The sequence below is a fragment of the Gorilla gorilla genome, chromosome 5 (assembly GCF_029281585.2).
Source record: "Gorilla gorilla gorilla isolate KB3781 chromosome 5, NHGRI_mGorGor1-v2.1_pri, whole genome shotgun sequence".
Classification (NCBI taxonomy): domain Eukaryota; kingdom Metazoa; phylum Chordata; class Mammalia; order Primates; family Hominidae; genus Gorilla; species Gorilla gorilla.
This window is the reverse complement of record NC_073229.2, coordinates 109,721,500-109,743,192: the sequence shown is the minus strand read 5'-3', so window position 1 is coordinate 109,743,192 and position 21,693 is coordinate 109,721,500. Positions and strand designations below refer to the sequence as shown.

The following is a 21,693-nucleotide window of genomic DNA, read 5'->3' as shown; positions in this document are numbered from 1 at the left end:
GAAGCAGAAGAAGTCTCTCTTTGTAGCCATCAGAGCAGTGAATGTGCTAGACACACCTGAGGCCGGCATACCTCAGTCTTACCCAAGACCTACTGTGTGACTACCTGGTTACTGCTGCTGTTTTATTCAGTCCAAAGTCTCTTTAGTCAGCAGACGATGAATCCTGCCAGGATGGGTCCTTCCTTTAAAGGCAGTGGGTTTCCTTCTGGCCCAGGGTGTGTCTAGAAATGTTGTCTGGGAGCTAGGGCCTGGAATGAGGGCCTCATTACTCTGCCCAGTTCCGTCTTCCTGTCCCTGAGATGGTATCCAAGTTGAAAGACAGAGTTATCTTTACTTTCTCCTCTCCTCTCCTCAAGCAGAGGGAAAGGGTCTCTTTCAGACCTGCAAGCTGCACTGCCTGGGACTTGGAGAGGGGTTTCACAAGCCTTCCCTTAGCTGCCTTGGTAAACAAAAGAACCATAAGGAGAGAGAGAGGCAGAACAAGATAGCCAAATAGAAGGCTCTCATCATCCTCCCCACAGGATGTCTCACTAGTTCACATGCCCTCCAAGTCCACTGGCTTTGAGCCCTAGCACAGTAGTAGGACTTGCCTAGGCGTTACAGTCCTTGTGGCCTAGACTGCCTTTCAAGTTTACTTAAGACCTTTCAAGTTTATTTAAGAACTCAGAGCACTTTAACCTGTGGTGTCAAGGATTGCTGAAACTCAGGTTTGGACTACTGGGATGAGCGGTTGCCCTCTGGCCAGGACATGTGTAAATGACCCCTTTCTGGGCATCAGCTAAGTTCTTCCTGGTGTTGGCAGCGCTGAGTTTCAGTGCAAATTCTCACAATCACTGTGTTGTCCCTCTCTCAAGCCGTGTGCTTTCCTTTGCCATGTGGCCACTTCTCGGGGCTGCAGAAGGGGTATTGGCAATTTCAGAATTGCCTTTGCTACCCTCTTCCATGCCTCTTTCAGCAATATGAAGTTAAAATTATGTACTGTGATCAGTCACCTGGTTTTTGATTCTTATGGTTTTTTTTGTTTAGATAGTTGTTAAATTTGGTGTTCCTGTGGGGAGGATGATGAGAGCCTTCTATTTGGCTATCTTGTTCTGCCTCTCTCTCTCCTTATGGTTCTTTTGTTTACTTTTTTTGCTTTTTGCTTGGCTGTCATTTCAATTATCTCTGTAGTGAACAGGTATTTTTCTTGCCCATGCCCGGCACCTGGCTCTTGTCCTCTTTGGGGTTGGTCATTTGGGTGATGATGGCCAGGCCATCCGTGGGTATGTGGCATGCCAGCTGTTTACCTCTGAAATCTTTTTTTTTTTTTAGACGGAGTCCCATTCTATCACCCAGGCTGGAGTATAGTGGCGTGATCTCGGCTCACTGCAACTTCTGCCTCCCGGGTTCAAATGATTCTTCTGCCTCAGCCTTCTGAGTAGCTGGGATTAAAGGCACACACCACCATGCCCGGCTAATTTTTTTGTACTTTTAGTAGAGACGTGGTTTCACCATGTTGACCAGGCTGGTCTCGAACTCCTGAGCTCAGGTGATCCGCCCTCCTCAGCCTTCCAAAGTGCTAAGATTACAGGCGTGAGCCATTGCGCCCGGCTACCTCTGAAATCTTAAGAATCAAATATGTCACTTACTCACCAGTGTCAACTTCTTTCATTTAGTCAGTCACACTGTCCCTGCTTCTTGACATTTCAGTCTCCTGACTCTGCTCTCTTTCTGTATGTTGTCCCTCTTCTGTTGTTAGTTTACTTTCTGATGCAACTTAGAGCCAGTCTAGCTTAGACAGATAGCTTGGTCTATCAGTCACTTCATGCAGTCTATTTCTAGTATCTTTAACTCCATCCCTTCCATTCTACTCGCCTGTCAGAATCCAAATCTGGGATCAGTGATGCTGTTTGCTTTTTTTAGGTTCATATTCTGAAAACTGAATGCTGCTGGAAAAGATCCCACAACTGAAAGTTCATTGTCTTCAGCCTCAGTAATGTCCAGCAGTTCCCCAGGATACCCCCCTCTTCCCTTCTCTGTGGCACCTGTGTCAGAATTTCCCCAGTCTTCTAGAACCTCTGTTATTTACTCTCTGTCATGCTACCTTTGTCATTTACTCTCAGGATCTCCTGTTTTAGATAAAAGCCATTATATGGCTTTTAATTCTTGTTACCAAATCTACAAATGTAACTGCATATTCATCCTTCTGTGCATCCTGTGTGGTGTTGGGAAAGAGACATTTCTCTCATTTATAACTGTTTCTTCCATTTAGATTCTGAATCCTAACAACTCCTACCTTCTTTAAGATAGTATTTACGCATTATTTCTTTTTTTGTACTTCTTTCCCTCTTGCCTCCTTTTCTCCTATATCACCATTTAAATGTGATCAGGTTTTTAATCAAAAACCTTAACTTACTGTCCCCCTCCAATTACTGTGTTATCTCTCCTTTTATTTAGAAAGAGAATTATCTACATTTACCAATCCCACTTCCTCACCTCCATCTCACTTCTCAATCCTTTGTAGCCCTTTGCCATTCTAAAATTGTTTTTGCCTGGTTAATCAGTGCCTCTTTTATTGTGAAAACTAATGGACACCTCTCAATTTTTATGTTACAAACATTTGGTCATGTTGTCCACTTCATTTCTGTAGTTTTTTTTCTCTGTTTGTTTGTTTGTTTGTGTTTGACCTTGCCAGTTTTTATGACTCGACCCTTGGTTTTCTTTCCAACTCTTCTAATTACTTGATTCCTTTATAGATTTCTTTTCCTCTGCCTAGTTCTTAAATATCTTATGCTCATTTCTTTTTTAACTCTGTAGATTCTCCCTGGGTCATGTCATTTATTCCTATGACTTCAGTGATATTTATGTTGATAATTTCTAAACCTTTATCCTTAGCCCATATTCTCTCCAGAGATTGAGACTACCCAATATTTAGGTGCTTGTGGAACATTTCTGTGTAGCGTGTTTTAAAATATCTGAAACTTAACATGCCCAAAGAGAACTGATTTTTTATTTTTCTCTTCTGCTTGCTTTTATGTATTTATTTATTTAGACGGAGTCTCGCTCTGTCACCCAGCCGGAGTGCAGTGGCGTGATCTCGGCTTACTGCAGCCTCCACCTCCCAGGTTCAAGCAATTCTCCTGCCTCACCTTCCCTAGTAGCTGGGATTACAGGCATGCGCCACCACGCCCAGCCAATTTTTATTTTTATTTTTAGTAGACATGCGGTTTCACCATGTTGGCCAGGCTGGTCTCAAACTCCTGACCTCAAGTGATCTGCCTGCCTTGGCCTCCCAGAGTGTTAGGATTACAGTTATGAGCTACTGTACCTGGCTCCTTCTGCTCACATCTAATCAACTACTTAATCCTCTTGATTTTTCCTCCCAGTGTCTCACAAAATAATTCGCTTTTTAAGATCTCTAAGTCTCTTCCCTAGTTTAGGCCATCACTGACTCTCATAGATTACTGCAACAGTTTTCTAACTAGGCTGTGTGTTTCCAGTCTAGGCCATTCTCCATATTTCATCCAGAATGGTCTTCCTATTATTTAATCTAATGATATCCTTCTGAAAACTCTTGAAAATTCTTTAAAATCTTCTTAAATCTCTTAATTGTCTCATAGATGTTACTCAGGACTCTTGATGGTAGATAACAGAAACTCAGCTCACACTAGGTTTAACAAAGGGCAAGCCTTGGAAGGTTTTGTAAGTGCAGAAATAACTGGAGTGTAGCTGGGCCCCAGAAAGACATGGAAGCAGGATTTGGAATACTGTCAATACTTTCTTCCCCTTCCTTTTTCTCCTCCTCTCTGAATTCTGGCATCATTCTCTTCTCACTCCGCTTTCCTTTAAGTGACAAAGCATATGGCTGTCAGTTTTATTACAGCTTCACATTTCTACTATCATGAGATGAACGAGACTGGTTGGACCCCAGTTCATGCAGTTTACTCTGTCAGTTCATGCAATTTACTGTGTTTCAAATGCCTGTTACTCACTAGGTTGTCTCAGATGGTGTCCATCCCTGAACCAGTCAGCTGTAGGTAGGGAAGAAGATGCTATGATTGGCCTATTTTGTTGTTGTTGTCATCGTTTTGTCTATTCTTAATCCAGTCTTGAGTGAGGGAGATAGAATCTTAGGGAGATAAAAGCTCTTATTCCCATTTGAACTTCATGAATAGAGTGTAAAGAAAGAACACTTTGCAGAAGGGATTGTAGTCTCTACTGAGTCTACAAATTATTAGATCCCTACAGTGCATTTTCTTGTAAGATAATACGGGCAGTCCCTGCTTTGTCTGGTAGTGAGGGTCTGTAAAAATGATTGTGCAAGCAGAAACTGTGCAAAATGGTTTCAGTCAATGGGAAAATTATGATTGAGTTTTAAAAAATTTTGTCAAGACATTGAAAACTCTCATTGTCAGTTATAATAGTATAGGGAAATGAAAAAAATAGTAAAGTGAGTAGTACACTGTAATTTTAAACATTAGAAACATTGAGAATTAAAGTGTTTTATTTCTTTGTAAAAATATATTAAGAGTAACTTAAACAGTGTTTGTCTTCTCATCCGATAACATGGGATATGGAGCGAATATCTTTTTCATGCATAGGTGAATTACCATACTCCTAAGTTTGGATCAACTTTCAATGTTTTATCCAATGTTGTGAAATCTCCAAAAGCTCCTTTGCTGGTGTCACTTCTTCTGGGACATTTTCATCCTTGTGCCATAACCACTCTTCTCATTGTTGTCAAAAAGTTCACTACCTTTCTCTGGCTGCATAGAATCTGTTGAACAGCAGCATTGTCATCATTCCCACAGTCAGCTATTTCTTCTGTAACTTCATTTACATTTGATTTGAATTTTACTTCTTGCATTATCACTGTTCATTTCTTTGTTTCTCTTTAATATTTGTGGGCCAAAGTCCATGTTTGTAAAGTGTATTGCAGATTTATTATTGGGAGACAGGGAGGTAACACAACTCCATGGTTTCCTGTCTGTGCATGCACTGAAGCATAACAATGTGCAGTGAGTGACCAGTCACTGACAGAACCGATGTGATTGGTCCCTGATCATGATGCACATCTGTTATTTATATAGTGATTTGTGGACTGATGAGTTAGCAGAGTTTGTACTTTATACAATTACTCACAGTTAATAAATAATACTGTGGTCATTGGCATTCGAACTGTGTTGTGGGGGACTGGTGTTATTTAGCACAATCATGGTATCCGAAATTTTTGCATATCAGAACTGTGCAATGTGAGGACTACCTGTATTAAGACACACATTGCCCATTATATCACACTATATTATTTGGCTTCTGCTTTTGCTTTTAGATTCATCTTAAGGCCTTCTTCCTTGGAAGTGTGCTCACACAGACCTAAGCCCATGTGTTTCTCTCAAGTTTGAATTCCCCTGCCTCTTCTCCAGTCTCCCATACCTCTATCCTATCCTCTTCTGTTTATTTGTTCCTACTTAAACCGTTTAAGTTTTTCTGTAGATATTGCTTTCTCTGAAAAAACTTTTCTGTTCTTTTCAAATTTGGGTTAATCAGCCTGTGGTATTCCCATATCACACAGACTTTCTGTCGTAATATCACATGTGTGATCACATAGTATTGTGCTTATTTTTACTTACGTATCACCACTACTAGACTGTGTTTTCCATGCAGGTAGAGACTATGCAGTGCAGTTCCTCACTATATTCCCAGGGCCTACCTCTATCTATAACAAAATAGGTACTTAGTAAAATTTTTTTGATGTAGTGAAAAATAATCAGAATTTTGTTGGGATATGAATACTACAATATCATCAGAAGATATTCTGGAAGAATGTAGTATAGACTAGTTAAACATAGGTACCAATTATGAAATATTGATCATTTATGCTTCCTTATCCTTTAAATGAAATATGTATTTGATAGCATACATCTTACGATTCTTGTATTTAATACATTACAAAAAATTAATCATAATTGGAAAAATTGCTTCAATCTGATATTGTAGGTGCTTAATGAATGCTTGTTAAATCAGTGAAGCAGTAACTTAGAATTAGGCATTTTCTTTGGTTGTAATAATTATTTTCATTTATTTTTAAGGTATATTCATATTTTAATGATCTTCTGGTCATTTGTTGCTGGAGTTGTCACATTCTACTGCTCACTAGGACCTGATTCTCTCTTACCAAATATATTCTTCACAATAAAATACAAACCCAAGGTAAAATTATGTGTTCTTATTGTTAAGAATCAATGTGTATGAGCCTAAGCTGTTTATTATTTGAAAGCCTGCTAAAGCAGTGTATTTTTTTAATTTACAAAATTTGTTTTCTTTCAGTTTCTTTTCTTTTTTTTTTTTAGGTACTGTGCTAAAAGCAGTGATTTTATTATAAAATGATGTTATTATTATTATAAAAATCCATCTAATTTTATTTAATAATGGAAGTCTATTAGAAAATTTTCAAAATAAGATTTGTGTATGTGTATGCTTTTAAGGTATACAATTCTCTTAGAGGAGCTATAAAAAGAAAATATGGTACAAAAGTTTCAGAAAGTTGGAGTCCACAATTTTAGGGTGTCCTCTATTAACTGTGAGGACAATAAATTAAATCAGAGGTTCCCAAAGCTGGTTGTACAGTAAATCTCCTGGGGAATTAAAAAATACAGATTCCTGGGGTGTACTACCAGATTTTGATTGAATAGTTCTGGGTTAGAGCCTTGTAATCAGTACTTGTTAGAAGCTTTCCAGCTGATTCTGAGGCACAGACTCAGGAAATTCTGGGTTAAATGATCTAATCCTATTAAATTCTTAAATGTTTGTGTGCTTCATAGAAACAGAGATATAATTAGGCAGTTTGTATAACCAAAGTAATTTATTTCTGAAATTTAATGAAGGGTGGTAATGTGGTGAGTCTGTCTCTGTAAAGCAAGGTTCTGGTCTGTAGATTAGGGTTTAGTGGGATATCTTTTCCTTTTCCTTTTTTTTTTTTTTTGACATGGAGTCTTGCTCTGTCACCCAGGCTGGAGTGCGGTGGCGCCATTTTGGTTCACTGCAACCTCTGCCTCCCAGGTTCAAGTGATTCTTCTGCCTCAGCCTTCCATGTAACTGGGATTACAGGCACACGCCACCCCGCCACCAGGCCCAGCTAATTTTTGTATTTTTAGTAGAGACGGGGTTTTGCTGTGTTGGCCAGGCTGGTCTCGAACTCCTGACCTCAGGTGATCCACTTGCCTTGGCCTACCAAAGTGTTAGGATTACAGGCGTGAGCCACTGCACCTGGCCTAGTGGGATATCTTTAAGGCTTAATAATTCTTTAAGTTGATGTAGTATCTTGTCTCGGGTTTGTTGGTATTTCTACTCAGAGGAAACACAACTGAAAGTGGTGCCCCATATTTGATCAGGAACTGTAATAGTTACCTCGTACCTTTGTCATTGAATTCAAGATTTTGGAGAAAGAGAAAATAGTTTTTTCTTATTATGCCTTTGCAGTAGAGTGTCACTTTCTTTTTTCTTTCTTCCTTTTTTTGAGACAGGCTAGAGTTGCACAAGCTAGAGTGCAGTGGCAGGATCACGGCTTACTGCAGCCTCAAACTCCTGAGCTCAGGTGATCCTCCCACCTCAGCCTCCTGGGTAGCTGGGATTATAGGCATGTGCCACCACACCTGACTAATTTTTGAATTTTTTTTGTAGAGACAGGGTTTTACCATGTTTCCCAGGCTGGCCTCAAACTCCTGGGCTCAAGCCATCCACTCACCGCGGTCTCCCAGAGTGCTAGGATTATAGGTCTGAGCCACTGTGCCTGGCCAAATTATCACTTTCAAATATAGACTGAATTTTTTTTAAGTGATCATAACAATTGATTTTAACTTTAAGCTTGGAAATTTGGCTTAGGTATTATAAGGCATTTCATGTGGTATTTTTTTCTCTGGTGGTTTAGTTTAGCCAGTATTATGTATTACAAAGGAAGGTTTCACTGTTAAAGTAGACAAAAAATGTTCTTTGAATTTATACATTGATTTTAAAAACTTCTGAAAAGTTGATTCTTTTAAATAAAGATGATATGTAAAGATGGATCTCCCCACCACCTCTCATTTTCCTTTTTTAGCAGTTAGGACTTCAGGAATTGTTTCCTCAAGGTCATAGCTGTGCTGTTTGTGGTAAAGTGAAATGTAAACGACATAGGTAAGTTAAATATTTTTTTATTTGTTGATCCTTCTAATTACATTTGGATTTCAAGTGATTTACTTGTATAATTTTTCTTTAGGCCTTCTTTGCTACTTGAAAACTACCAGCCATGGCTAGACCTGAAAATTTCTTCCAAGGTTGATGCATCTCTCTCAGAGGTAACTGATTTAATTAATATTATTAACAGAAAATGTTAAATGCCTGTGGAAAAATTTTCCAGAATTTTTTATCAAAAAATTTAATTATGGAGCATCTTAATACATGTCACTTAAATCAGTTCTGAGTTAGGCAGTTGATTATTGCAGACTAAACAACTTGAGTAGTAAGCTAGAAATGTTTTTGAATCTCATGTTTAATTTAGACATTTTCAGCTAAGGAAAGCACTGGTTTACCTGAAACAGTCATAAAGATGAAAACAGTCATCTTTATGATAGCGCAGCAGAAATATCATTTTGTAATTCCAAAAGGAACCCTGGACTGCAAGGAGCAAATCAATATATAGCTTACTGAATTATGACCCCAGTTTTGACACTAACTGAAGGGTAGAGTAGGGAATGGGATATTTTTCAGTATTTCTGCATAATACAGGAATGGAAAGCATGTTCTCTTATCTTTGTTATAGTCAGATTTTATGTGTATCTTTTTGGTAACATGTTTTAGTTGTTTTAAAGACTTGTCTTCTCAGTGGATTTGACAAAACACTCAAGTCCTTGAAGGCAAGGAATGGAGTCTCATTTGTTCCTAGCACCAAGTATCAGGTCACGTATATTGTTGGTAGCTGATCAAAGTGTATTGAATCAAATTGGATGTTAATTAGTTGAAGAATAGCATCTGAATCCTGCTTAATTATTCTTTATCCCATTTTGTATCCTGCATAAAAGCCCATTAAAATTTGGCATTTTTTTCTTTGCCTCTCTAAGGCCTTTTTTTTTTTTTTTTTTTGAGATGGAGTCTTGCTCTGCCACCCAGGCCGGAGTGCAGTGGTGCGATCTCACCTCACTGCAACCTCTGCCTCCCGGGTTCAAGTGATTCTCCTGCGTCAGCCTCCCAAGTAGCTGGGACTGCAGGCGTGCACCACCACGCCCGGCTAATTTTTTTTCTTTTGTCTTTTTAGTAGAGACAGGGTTTCACGTGTTAGCCAGGATGTGGTCTTGATCTCCTGACCTCGTGATCCACCCACGTCGGCCTCCCAAAGTGCTGGGTTTACAGGCGTGAGCCACCATGCCGGGCCTCTAAGGCCTTTTTCATCTTCAAGATACCCTGATTTAAGACTTCTATCTAATATGGTAGCTCCTAGCCACATGGGGCTATTAATAAACACTTGAAATGTGCTAGTCCAAGTTGACATGTTCTGTGTATAAAATATATAGTGGATTTTGAAGATTTTGTAAGAAGACTTAGTAAGAAAAGACTTAGAAAAAAGGAATGTAAAGTTTCTTTTTTTTTTTTGAGACGGAATCTCGCTCTGTCACCCAGGCTGGAGTGCAGTGGCATAATCTTGGTTCACTGTAACCTCCGCCTCCCGAGTTCAAACGATTCTCTTGCCTCAGCCTCCCAAGTAGCTGGGACTACAAGTGCACACCACCACGCCCAGCTAATTTTTGTATTTTTAGTAGAGACAGGGTTTCACCATATTGGCCAGGCTGGTCTCGAACTCCTGACCTTGTGATCCACCTGCCTCGACCTCCCAAAGTGTTGGTAGTATAGGAGTCAGCCACTGCGCCTGGACAAGTATCTCATTTTTTATATTGATTATATGTTGAAATGATAATATTTTGGATGTGTTGGGTTAAATAAAATATAAAATTAATTTCACCTGTTTCTTTTTACTTTGTAAAAAATGTAGCTACTAGAAAATTTAAAATTAATGGGTGACTTACATTATATTTCTGTTGGAGAGTGCGAAGTTGAGGTCTGTTGAAAACTTCTAACGAGTATTATTTGTGTCTTCGACATGTCATTCATTCATAAAAATGAAAGGACTTGTATAAAACCCTTGGTCCAGTACCTGGCACATACTGGTGCTCAGTAAATATTAGCTCTCACATTTAAAAACATATTTTGATATCTTATAGGTAGGAACTGGGCTAGGCCCTAGTGATTAAAAGTGAAGATATGGTCCCTTTCTACCAGGAACTTTAGTCTAGAAGTAGAGGCAGGCATATAAACAGGTAATCACAATATAATTTAGTGCAGGCAATAGTGGAAAAAAATTAAGGTATATAGAATTAGTATAGAGGAGAAGTTCATAACTATTGAGAGGGCAATCAGATCGGAGAACTAGAGGTTTGCCAGACTAATAGTGTGGGAAAGGGTATTTCAGGATTTGAATAGAGCTTAGCGTAGGGCTAGGCCCTAGTGATTAAAAGTGAAGATATGGTCCCTTTCTACCAGGAACTTTAGTCTAGAAGTAGAGGCAGGCATATAAACAGGTAATCACAATATAATTTAATGCAGGCAATAATGGAAGTTCATAACTATTGAGAGGGCAATCAGATCGGAGAACTAGAGGTTTGCCAGACTAATAGTGTGGGAAAGGGTATTTCAGGATTTGAGTAGAGCTTTCAAAAGGAAAAAGAGGCTTGAAACAAGGTGGGATGTTCAGCAAACTGGAGAGTAAAAAAACTCAGGTCTGGTTAAGTTCTTAATCAGGATTTTATATGGCCCTTTAGAAATGAGACTATCAAATGACTTTAAGGGCTATGCTGATGGAGCTTAGATTAATTGATTCTGGAAGTCAGTGATTTTCTTGAATTTTCAGATGTGACTCATAGGGTACACTGGGAGTGAAAAGGAAGTGATGCAGCTGCTGCATGCCAGCAGATCCCCTTCAAAATCAGTGCAATTTATACCTTTCTTATTTTCATATATTCAGGTTTGATATGTTGAGGATTTCATGCAAGAGGATGATGTGGTCAAATGTATGTTTTAGGTTACTTTGGCAACTCTATTTAGGATGGAGGGGAGTGAGCTTGGAAGCAGGGAGTTGAGAGGCCATTGCTGCAATATAAGGGGTAAGAAAACGAGTACCTGCTGGGCGTGTTGGCTCACGCCTGTAATCCCAGCACTTTGGGAGGCCGAGGTGGGCGGATCACCTAAGGTCAGGAGTTCAAGACCAGCCTGACCAACATGGAGAAACCCCATCTCTAGTAAAAATGCAAAATTAGCCATTCGTGGTGGCACATGCCTATAATCCCAGCTACTCAGGAGGCTGAGGCAGAATTGCTTAAACCCTGGAGGTGGAGGTGGAGGTGAGCCAAGATTGCGCTATTGCACTCCAGCCCGGGCAACAAGAGCGAAACTCCGCCTCAAAAAAAAAAAAAAAAAAAAGAAAAGCACTACTTAGGATATAAAATCAGTAGGACTTGGTGATTGGCTGGATGTGGGAAATAAAGGAAGAACAAATGTTTAATGATAACTCATTCTAATCTGTTCTCTCTATCCTATTCATTGTTATCCCTGTTTATGTGTATTTTCATTTCCCAACACATATAAACAATGCTTAGTTTTTGTACTAAAATGTCTAAATTATTGTTCACTTAATATTTAAACTAGAAAATTCACAAACTTTATTATTGCTGCCAGAGAAAATATATGATCTGATTTTGGAAGCATTAGATTAGATATGCCGTTTTGTTCCCTACTGCATTTGTAAGTTACTGCCCAATGTTGCAACTCCTTGTAAAAATTATGACATACTGCTTCACCCAAATCCAAGAAATGGAAGATTTAACACCCAGGGTTTGTTTTATTTTGTTTTGTTACTTTTTCACTTATATAACTTATGTACTGATTTGAGTGTACAGGTAAAATTTTCGCAAAGCGAACATATGTGTGTAACCAGCGTTCAGATCAGGAAACAAAACGTTACCAGCATCCCAGAACTCCCCTTTGTGTTCCTCTCTAGCCACTATACTCCCTTCAGAGGTAACCACTAACACCTAATTTTGACCCCTTACATAAATCTTAGCTGCTTGTTTCTTCACTGTATTCTGAAAATACTGGCTTATAAAGTTAGGAATGGAAAGGACTAACCTGCTCTGTTTCTTCTTTCCATAGCACGTTTTTGGTTCAGTTAAGCTTCAGAGTCAGGAACAATTTATTTAACTTTTTGTTTGATTATGGGAATATTTAGAAATATGTGCATGTCATTCTAATAATAACTTTTCTTATTGTGGAATTTTTATGATTTTACAAGTGTTTTCTCATATGTTTTCTTTGATCCTCATTCACATAAGGATGAAATATACATTTTGTCATGTGAAAGTATTATATTACTGTCGTTATATGTTTTTTGTTTTTTTGAGACAGAGTCTCACTTTGTCGCCCAGGCTGGTGTGCAGTGGCAACATCTTGGCTCACTGTAACCTCTGCCTCTCAGGCTCAAGCGATACTCCTGCCTCAGCCCCCCAAATAGCTGGGAATACAGGTACACGTCACTACACCCAGTTTATTGTTCTGTTTTTTGTAGATACAGGGTTTCATCATGTTACCCAGGCTGGTCTCAAACTCGTGAGCTCAAGCCATCCACCTGCCTTGACCTCCCAAAGTGCTGGGATTACAGGTGTGAGCCACTGCTCACCGCCTACTGTCACTATTTGTGATAATAAAATTGTTTCTTGGTAATGTTTTTTTTTTTTTTTTTTTTTTTTTTTTTTTTTTTTGAGACAGAGTCTTACTTTTTCGCCCAGGCTGGAGTGCAGTGGTGCGATCTCGGCTCACTGCAAGCTCCGCCTCCTGGGTTCACGCCATTCTCCTGCCTCAGCCTCCCGAGTAGCTGGGATTACAGGCGCCCACCACCGCGCCCAGCTAATTTTTTGTGTTTTTAGTAGAGACGGGGTTTCACCTTGTTAACCCGGATGGTCTCGATCTCTTGGTAATGTTACATATTCCCAAATAGTACCATTTATTTTCGAAAAACTAATTAATTTTATTTTTCTTTAAAAAATAATTGTTTATGCAGGTTCTTGAATTAGTGTTGGAAAACTTTGTTTATCCGTGGTACAGGTATGTTCTTTCTATAAGATCTTTTTTTCTGTGATACGGTGAATACTATTAAGTTAAGCATGCTAATGACATGTTTTTCATGTAGACCAGGATTTCTCAACTTTGTCGTTGTTGACCTTTTAGCCAAAATAATTATTTGTTGTGGGGGCAGTACTGTGCATTACATGATAATTAGCACCCCGACCTCTCCCATTAGATACTAGTAGCAGACATCTCTGCCACCAGTTGTGACCAATAAAAATGTCTTCAGAGGTTGCCAGATATGACCTGGAAGGCATAATTGGCCCTAGTTAAGAACCACTGATGTAGGCATCAGTCAATTAATAATTTGGTGATAGTAAAGAGGAAGAAAACTTAGGCTGTGTTTTGAAAGAAAAGTAACTCGTAGAATTCCTTATCACTCCTAAATGTAGTGATTTAATAATTTTATATACAGTTTTCACATTTGAAATAATTGTACCTTTTGGAGAGGAATCTGTATTCACATATTTCATTAAATTGAAAGATAGTTTCAGTACTTTTCCTGGAGAATTAATGGTTTTTTTTCCCCAAGTACCTTTGTTTTTGGTGTATGCCATGTACGTGCAAGGGCCTTGTGCTTTTGAAGATACAGAAAATACTTTACATTTGACAGAAATCTATTTTGAAATTAGAGAGATCCAACTTATATCATTTAATAAATACATATTTTCTTAAATAAGCATCATGTGTTTAATATATATTTGAACACTTGCACCTCCATGGCTTATACATATGATGTTTAATGACATCTACCCTGATTTTATATTGATTCAGTATATTTTGAATTTTCTTTTCTTTCTTTTTTTTTTCTTTGAGATGGAGTCTTGCTCTGTTGCCTAGGCTGGAGTGCAGTGGCGTGACCTCAGCTCACTGCAACCTCCACCTCCCAGGTTCAAGCAATCCTCCCACCTCAGCCTCCCAAGAAGCTGGGATTACAGGCGTGCACCACTATGCTTGGCTAATTTTTGTATTTTTAGTAGAGATGGGGTTTCCCTATGTTGGTCAGGCTGGTCTCAAACTCCCGACTTCAAGTGATCCACCCACCTCGGCCTCCCAAAGTGTTGGGATTATAGGTGTGAGCCACCATGCCTGGCCAAATTTCTAATTAAAAAAAAAAAAAAATGCTAGTAGTTGAATTCACCCAGAGTGTTTAAGACAAATTTAATATCGTTTCTATGCCATATTTTCCTGGAGAGCTATGTAAATTTACATTTGGTTCTGCCTTAAATATCTGGCATTTGCCATTTAATTAAAGCTGATGGTGAGGCCTTTTGTAAAATGAATCCTTTTGTGAAGACTCCCTTACCTTCTCCCATCTCTCATTACGACACTTTCGACATAAAATCTAGTTGTATTTCTAAGTGTGAAAGTATATTTTCTTCTCAGTTGCAGCTATTGATGCTGTAATATCCCCTTCTTTAGGGTTAACAGTGGAAAGCATGGTTGATACAATTATCTTTCCTATTCTGCCAAGAAAGTTAACAACACCGTCTTTGAGTTCAAGATATCATCATTCTTTCTTTTCTTGCCTTTGATTAGGGAAGGGTTCTAATTCTAGGGCCCTCCAAACATCAGGAAAATGAAAGTAACTCCTCAGTTGAAGATTGTCAGAATTTCTGTTTTACAAAATGTCTGAGTTTCAGTTCATTTAATTTCTTTTTCAAATAGAGCACACATTTTTTTGTTTTAACTTTTAGAATTTATTTTATAAGTATTTTGAACTATTTAAAAATTTTGTATTAATTCTATTGCTTCTCCAAAATTATTCATTGTTTTATTTCTTTGAACTTTCTTTGGTGTTGCTTAGAACACAATCTCAGTATTGTAAAAATAAGACTGTAGTTGTGTATGTCTGCAAGGAAATATATGTTACAAATTAGTTAATAGTGATTATGTCTTGATGCTAAAATTATGGTAGATGTTTGTTTTATTTTTTGTACATGTCTTTTGTTCTGCAATGAAATGTATTATTTGTAAATGAAAAAAGAAAAGTAGCTTAAGTAAACAGAAAAAAGGAAAATTTTCCCTTGGATTGTAGAAGGTGAAACTGTATTTCTCTGAGCTTCTGAATATTTGTTTTTCTCCTTATTGAAGGGATGTGACAGATGATGAATCCTTTGTTGATGAACTGAGAATAACATTACGTTTTTTTGCATCTGTCTTAATAAGAAGGATTCACAAGGTATATATTTTTAATGAGAAATTTGGGAATTTGGGGCTTTATCATTTAATGAAAGAGATTTAAAACAATTTTTTGTGAGTACATGGCAAATGTACATATTTGTGGGGTACATGAGATACTTTGATACAGGCATGTAGTAAGTAATAATCACATCATGGAAAATGGGGTATCTATCCCTCAAGCATTTATCATTTGTGTTACAAACAATCCAATTATACTCTTTTAGTTACTTTTAAATGTACAATTAAATTTTTGACTATACTCACCCTGCTGTATCAAATATTAGGTCTTACTCTTTCTAAGTGTATCTTCTAGGAGATTATTTGAAACTTTTTTTTTTTTTTTTTTTTTTTTTAGACAGAGTTTTGCTCTGTCGCCCAGGCTGGAGTGCAGTGGCATGATCTCAGCTCACTGCAACCTCCGCCTCCCAGGTTCAAGTGATTCTCCTGCCTCAGCCTCTCGAGTAGCTGGGACTACAGGAGTGTGCCACCACGCCCGGCTAATTTTTTGTATTTTTAGTAGAGACGGGGTTTCACCGTGTTAGCCAGGATGGTCTCGATCTCCTGACATTGTGATCCGCCCACCTCTTCCTCCCAAAGTGCTAGGATTACAGGTGTGAGCCACCACGCCTGGCCTTAAACCTTATTTTTACTTTCTCCTATACCATGTGTATTTGTTTTGTCTTCATTTTTTTAGGTTAAAAAATTAGTGAATAATTTTTGATCCATCGATCAGTTTTGCTTTCTTTCATTTTAATGCTTAGTTATCTTGGTTTGTAGAAATTAGAAATGAAAAGACAGCTATAGAAAAAAGTCATGTTCTGGCCATCAGAGAAATGCAAATCAAAACGACAATGAGGTACCATCTCACGCCAGTTAGAATGGCAATCATTAAAAAGTCAGGCAACAACAGGTGCTGGAGAGGATGTGGAGAAATAGAAACACTTTTACACTGCTGGTGGGACTGTAAACTAGTTCAACCATTGTGGAAGACAGTGTGGCGATTCCTCAAGGATCTAGAACTAGAAATACCATTTGACCCAGCCATCCCATTACTGGGCATATACCCAAAGGATTATAAATCATGCTGCTATAAAGACACATGCACACGTATGTTTATTGCGGCACTATTCACAATAGCAAAGACTTGGAACCAACCCAAATGTCCATCAATGATAGACTGGATTAAGAAAATGTGGCACAAATACACCATGGAATACCGTGCAGCCATAAAAAAGGATGAGTTCATGTCCTTTGTAGGGACATGGATGAAATTGGAAACCATCATTCTCAGCAAACTATCGTGAGGACAGATAACCAAACACCGCATGTTCTCACTCATAGGTGGGAATTGAAGAATGAGAACATTTGGACACAGGAAGGGGAACATCACACACCGGGACCTGTCATGGGGTGGGGGGTGGGGGGAGGGATAGTATTAGGAGATATACCTAATGTAAATGACGAGTTAATGGGTGCAGCACACCAACATGGTACATGTATACATATGTAACAAACCTGCATGTTGTGCACATCTACCCTAGAATTTTAAGTATAATAATAATAAAAAAGAAAAAAGTCATGTTCCAGTTAGATGGATTTATTGAGTAAATGGCAATGATTATGATCTAATTTAAAAAATATTTTTCTCAGCCAGGCGCGGTGGCTCACGCCTGTAATCCCAGCACTTTGGGAGGCCTAGGTGGGCGGACCAGTCGAGGTCAGGAGTTCAAGACCAGCCTGGCCAACATGGTGAAACTCCGTCTCTACTAAAAATACAAAAAATTAGCCAGGCATGGGGGCGGGCATCTGTAATACCAGCTACTCAGGAGGCCGAGGCAGGAGAATTGCTTTAACCTGGGAGGTGGAGGTTGTAGTGAGCCGAGATCGTGTCATTGCATTCCAGCCTGGGCAACAAGAGCGAAACTCTATCTCAAAAAAACAAAAAAACAAATATTTTTCTCGAGCTGTATTTTGTGCATATTTGGATCATTGCCTATATATATTTGTAGTATATTGTCTGTAGACACACACACTTTTCTACTGCTTTGTCAGTTCAGTATTGACATATTGAACATATTGAGAATTTATTAATATATAATATCTCTGCCACTAGTAATAAAGATTAATCTTGTTAAATTATTCTATACCTATTTGAGAAATGAACAATATAGTCAACTGCTAGAGAAAAGATTTGCAAAAATCGTACAGTAGTTCACAAAAAAAAGATACAAAATGGCCAATGAACGCTTGAAAGTATGTTGTCTCACAGCAAATAAATATGTTTTTAATGAGATATTATTCTTTTACTTATCAGACTGGGAAAGGTAAAAAAGAGTGTTAATATCTAGTAATGGTGATGTATGGAAAACAAGTTCAAATTCAAATTGGTATAATTCTCACATTTGAGGGCAGTTTGGTAATCTTTATTAAGACTTAAAAAAATCTATACTCCAGGCCATGCGCCGTGGCTCATGCCTGTAATCCGAGGTGGCTGAGATGGGCAGATCACTGGAGGTCGGGAGTTCGAGATCAGCCTGGCCAACATGGTGAAACCTCATCTCTACTAAAACTACAAAGAAATTAGCCTGGTGTAATCGTGCACACCTGTAATCCCAGCTACTTGAGAGGCTGAGGCAGGAGAATTGCTTGAACCTGGGCAGTGGAAGTTACAGTGAGCCGAGATCACGCCACTACACTTCAAGTGCTTGGGCAACAGAGCGAGACTCTGTCTCAAAAAAAAAAAAAAAAAACCCCAAAAAGTATGTTCAAAGATTTATTGCAGTATAATTTATAAAAAGTAAAACTGAAAAGAAAAATTGATGCCTACTAAGATTGTTAGTTGAGTAAATATAATACATCCTAATTACAGAATTCTACACGGCCATGAACAATCATTTTGTAGAATAATACTTATTTTCAAGGGAAAATATTTATCTTAAATAGTCAAGTAAAGGGGATGCTCATATGCTGCTGGTGGGAATGCAAATGAGTTCAGCCACTGTGGAAAGCAGTTTGGAGATTTCTGAAAGAACTTAGAACAGAATTCAAAGGAATATAAATTGTAGACATGGAATCAACCTAGATACCCAGCAGTAGTGGACTGGATAAAGAAAATGTGGTACGTATACTCCATGGAATACCACGCAGCCATAAAAAAGAATGAAATCATGTTCTTTGCAGCAACATGGATGTAGCTAGTCCTAAGTGAATTAACACAGGAACATAAAATCAAATATTGCATGTTCTCATTTATAAGTAGGAGCTAAACATTGGGTACACGTGGACATAAAGAAGGAAGCAATAGACATGGTGACCTACTTGAGGGTGGAGAGTGGGAGGAGGATTAGGATAAAAAAACTGCTTATGGGTACTGTGCTCATTACTTGGGTGACGAAATAATTTGTACACCAAACCCCCATGACATGCAATTTACTCATGTAATGAGCCTGCACATGTACTTCCTGAACCTAACATAAAAGTTGGAAAGAAAAAGGAAAAAAAAAAAAAACAACAAGAGAAAAAAGAAACAGGCAAATGAACAGGCTGGAAACTAATATGTGTGGTATTTTTCTACTTTGAAAACAAAGTTCATATATTAAAGCTTCCTAATACATATATTAAGGACATATACCTCCTTATCACTGTTAACTCTTAGTGTGGTGGTGGGCTGATGCTGATTTTTTTTCCCATGCACTTCTTTATATTTGTCTTTTTCTATTGCATGTAGCTTTTGTCACTTTTGAAAATAGTTGATAAACAGTCACCACATTGTTTAACAGACAGTCTAGGGAAATTGACTCATAATATTTAAGTGGAATGAAACAGTAAGAAATATCAATTGGTTGATGACAAACCATTTAAGTTATACTTTGGAATAAGTAAAAATTGATTTATCAAAATTAATTTTGATTGCCGTATTACGGTTAGCTAATAAACGTTAGTTAATTGAACAGTTCTTCTGTGTTAACCTTTTCCCTTTTCTTTTTTTTTTTTTTTTTTGAGACAGGGTTTCACTTTATTGCCCAGACTGGAGTGCAGTGGTGTGATCTCGGCTCACTGCAACCTCTGCCTTCCAGGCTCAAGCGATTCTCCTACCTCAGCCTCCCAAGTAGCTGGGATTACAGGCTTATAGGCATGTGCCACTACCGCCTCACTAATTTTTTTTGTATTTTTAGTAGAGACAGGATTTCACCATGTTGGCCAGGCTGGTCTCGAACTCCTGACCTCAAATGATTCACCTGCTTCAGCTTCCCAAAGTGCTGGAATTACAGATGTGAGCCACCGTGCCCAGCCTTTTTTTTTTTTTTTTCAAAGATGGAGTCTCACTGTGTCACCCAGGCTGGAGTGCAGTGGTGCCATCTCGGCTCACTGCAATCTCCACCTCCCAGGTTCAAGCGATTCTCCTGCCACAGCCTTTGGAGTAGCTAGGATTATAGGTGCCCGCCACCATGCCTGGCTAATTTTTGTATTTTTAGTAGAGACAGAGTTTCACTATGTTGGCCAGCCTGGTCTCGAACTCCTGACTTCAAGTGATTCACCCGCCTTGGTCTCCCAAAGTGCTGGGATTACAGGTGTGAGCCACTGTGCCAGGCCTGTGTTAGGCTTTGGACTAGCTTAGTGGATTCTAAATTAATAGCACCTCATACTTGGAGTGGTTTATAGATATATATATATATGTAGTTTGTTAATAGTTTTATTGAGATATAATTTACATACCATGTAATTCAGCCATTTGAAGTATATGATTTGATGGTTTTTAGCATATTCAGTTGTACAACCATCCCCGTAGTCAATTTTAGAACATTTTCATCACCCAGAAAGAGACCTTGTACCCTCTAGCCATAAACATCACCTCTTCTATCCCTTCATCCATGGCCAACCACAAATCTACTTTGTATATCTATGGATTGGGATGTCTATTCTGAACATTTCATATACATGGAATCATACAATATGTGGCCTTTTGTGACTGGTTTCTTTTACTCAGCATAATGTTCTCAAGGTTTATCCATATTATGTTGTAGCATGTATCAATATTTCATTCTTTTTATGGCTAGTATTCCATTGTGTGAATGTACTACGTTTTGTTTATCCATTCATCAGTTGATGGATATTTGTATTGTTTCTACCTTTTGTCTGTTATGTACCTGTTAGCATTTGTATACAAGTTTTTTTTTGTCGGATATATATTTTCACTTATCTTGGGTATATACATAGGAGTACAATTGCTGGATCAAAAACTCTATGTCTAACACTTTGAGTAACTGCCAGACTATTTTACAAAGTGGCTCCACCATTTACATTCCCATCAGCAGTGTATGAGGATCTCAATTTCTCCACATCCTTGCCAGAACTATTTATAATCTCACTCTTTTATTCTAACCATCCTAGTATATGTGACATGATATTCCATGGTGGCTTTGAATTGCATATCCCTGATGCCAATAATGTTGAGAACTTTTATGCTTATTTGCCATTTGTCTGCCTTCTTTGAAGAAATGTCCATTCAAATTCCTTACCTGCATTTTAACTGGGTTATTTTTTTATTACTGAGTTGTAAAAGTTACTTATATGGATACACGTCCTTTATCAGATGAATGATTTGCAAAATATTTTCTTCAATTTTCTGAATTATACTATGGCTCCTATTTTATCTGCATCACTATCCTGGAAGATAAATGGGTCATTATTATATTCATTTTGTAGAAAGGTGTTAACTTTGTCAAAGTGTTAGCAAATGTTAATGGGCAAAAGATTAGGCCTTGGTCATCTTATTCCTTCTACAATGTTCTGTTCATGATTCTGTTGCCTGCATAATGTAAATTGGAAGTTTGGGAATAATGAAAGCAAAGAATCATTTAGGGTCTACAATTTTTTAAAAATCAAAGTTTAATGACAAACCCATTATTTTACCATTTTAATTCTGACCTGAATTCCCTAAAGTGGAACTTACAAATAAAAATCTTACTGAGTATTCTCAGAAAACAAGATTTTACAAAATGTTTGAAAACTATAACATCTTGTTTATTTGATAAATATGAGAGTAATTTATAAGCGAGTACCAAGTGGCCAAGGGCAAATGAAGAGTGATGTTATTTTCAATGAGGTATAATACTAGCAAAAATAACGCCTCTTACTGAACATGTTTGATCTGGGTTTTATCAGCAAATCATTAAAATTTGGGGGTTTATGATCCATCATACTTACTAGATTTATCACCCTGGGATTTTGTTCCCTTAATACGGAATTTAAAAAGAATTGAAAAATTAACACTGTTGTGATGGAATTTTCTCATGCCTTTGATAAAGGAAATATATAATATATTAA

General features: G+C 38.0%; 1 protein-coding gene across 21 annotated transcripts in view; it reads left to right on the top strand.

Moving 5' to 3' along the window:
- SNX14 (sorting nexin 14) overlaps positions 1-21,693 on the top strand; it is a 99,957-nt gene that overhangs the window by 22,352 nt on the left and 55,912 nt on the right. For 7 of the 21 annotated variants that reach the window (XM_063707759.1, XM_055391127.2, XM_055391125.2 and 4 more), the window contains exons 2-6: positions 6,069-6,189; positions 8,075-8,151; positions 8,234-8,312; positions 13,118-13,161; positions 15,277-15,364. In XM_063707759.1, the coding sequence (XP_063563829.1) occupies positions 6,069-6,189; positions 8,075-8,151; positions 8,234-8,312; positions 13,118-13,161; positions 15,277-15,364 (409 nt within the window). The remainder of the gene's footprint in view (positions 1-6,068; positions 6,190-8,074; positions 8,152-8,233; positions 8,313-13,117; positions 13,162-15,276; positions 15,365-21,693) is intronic. The other 14 variants (XM_055391128.2, XM_055391126.2, XM_031012306.3 and 11 more) reach the window with 3 other exon arrangements.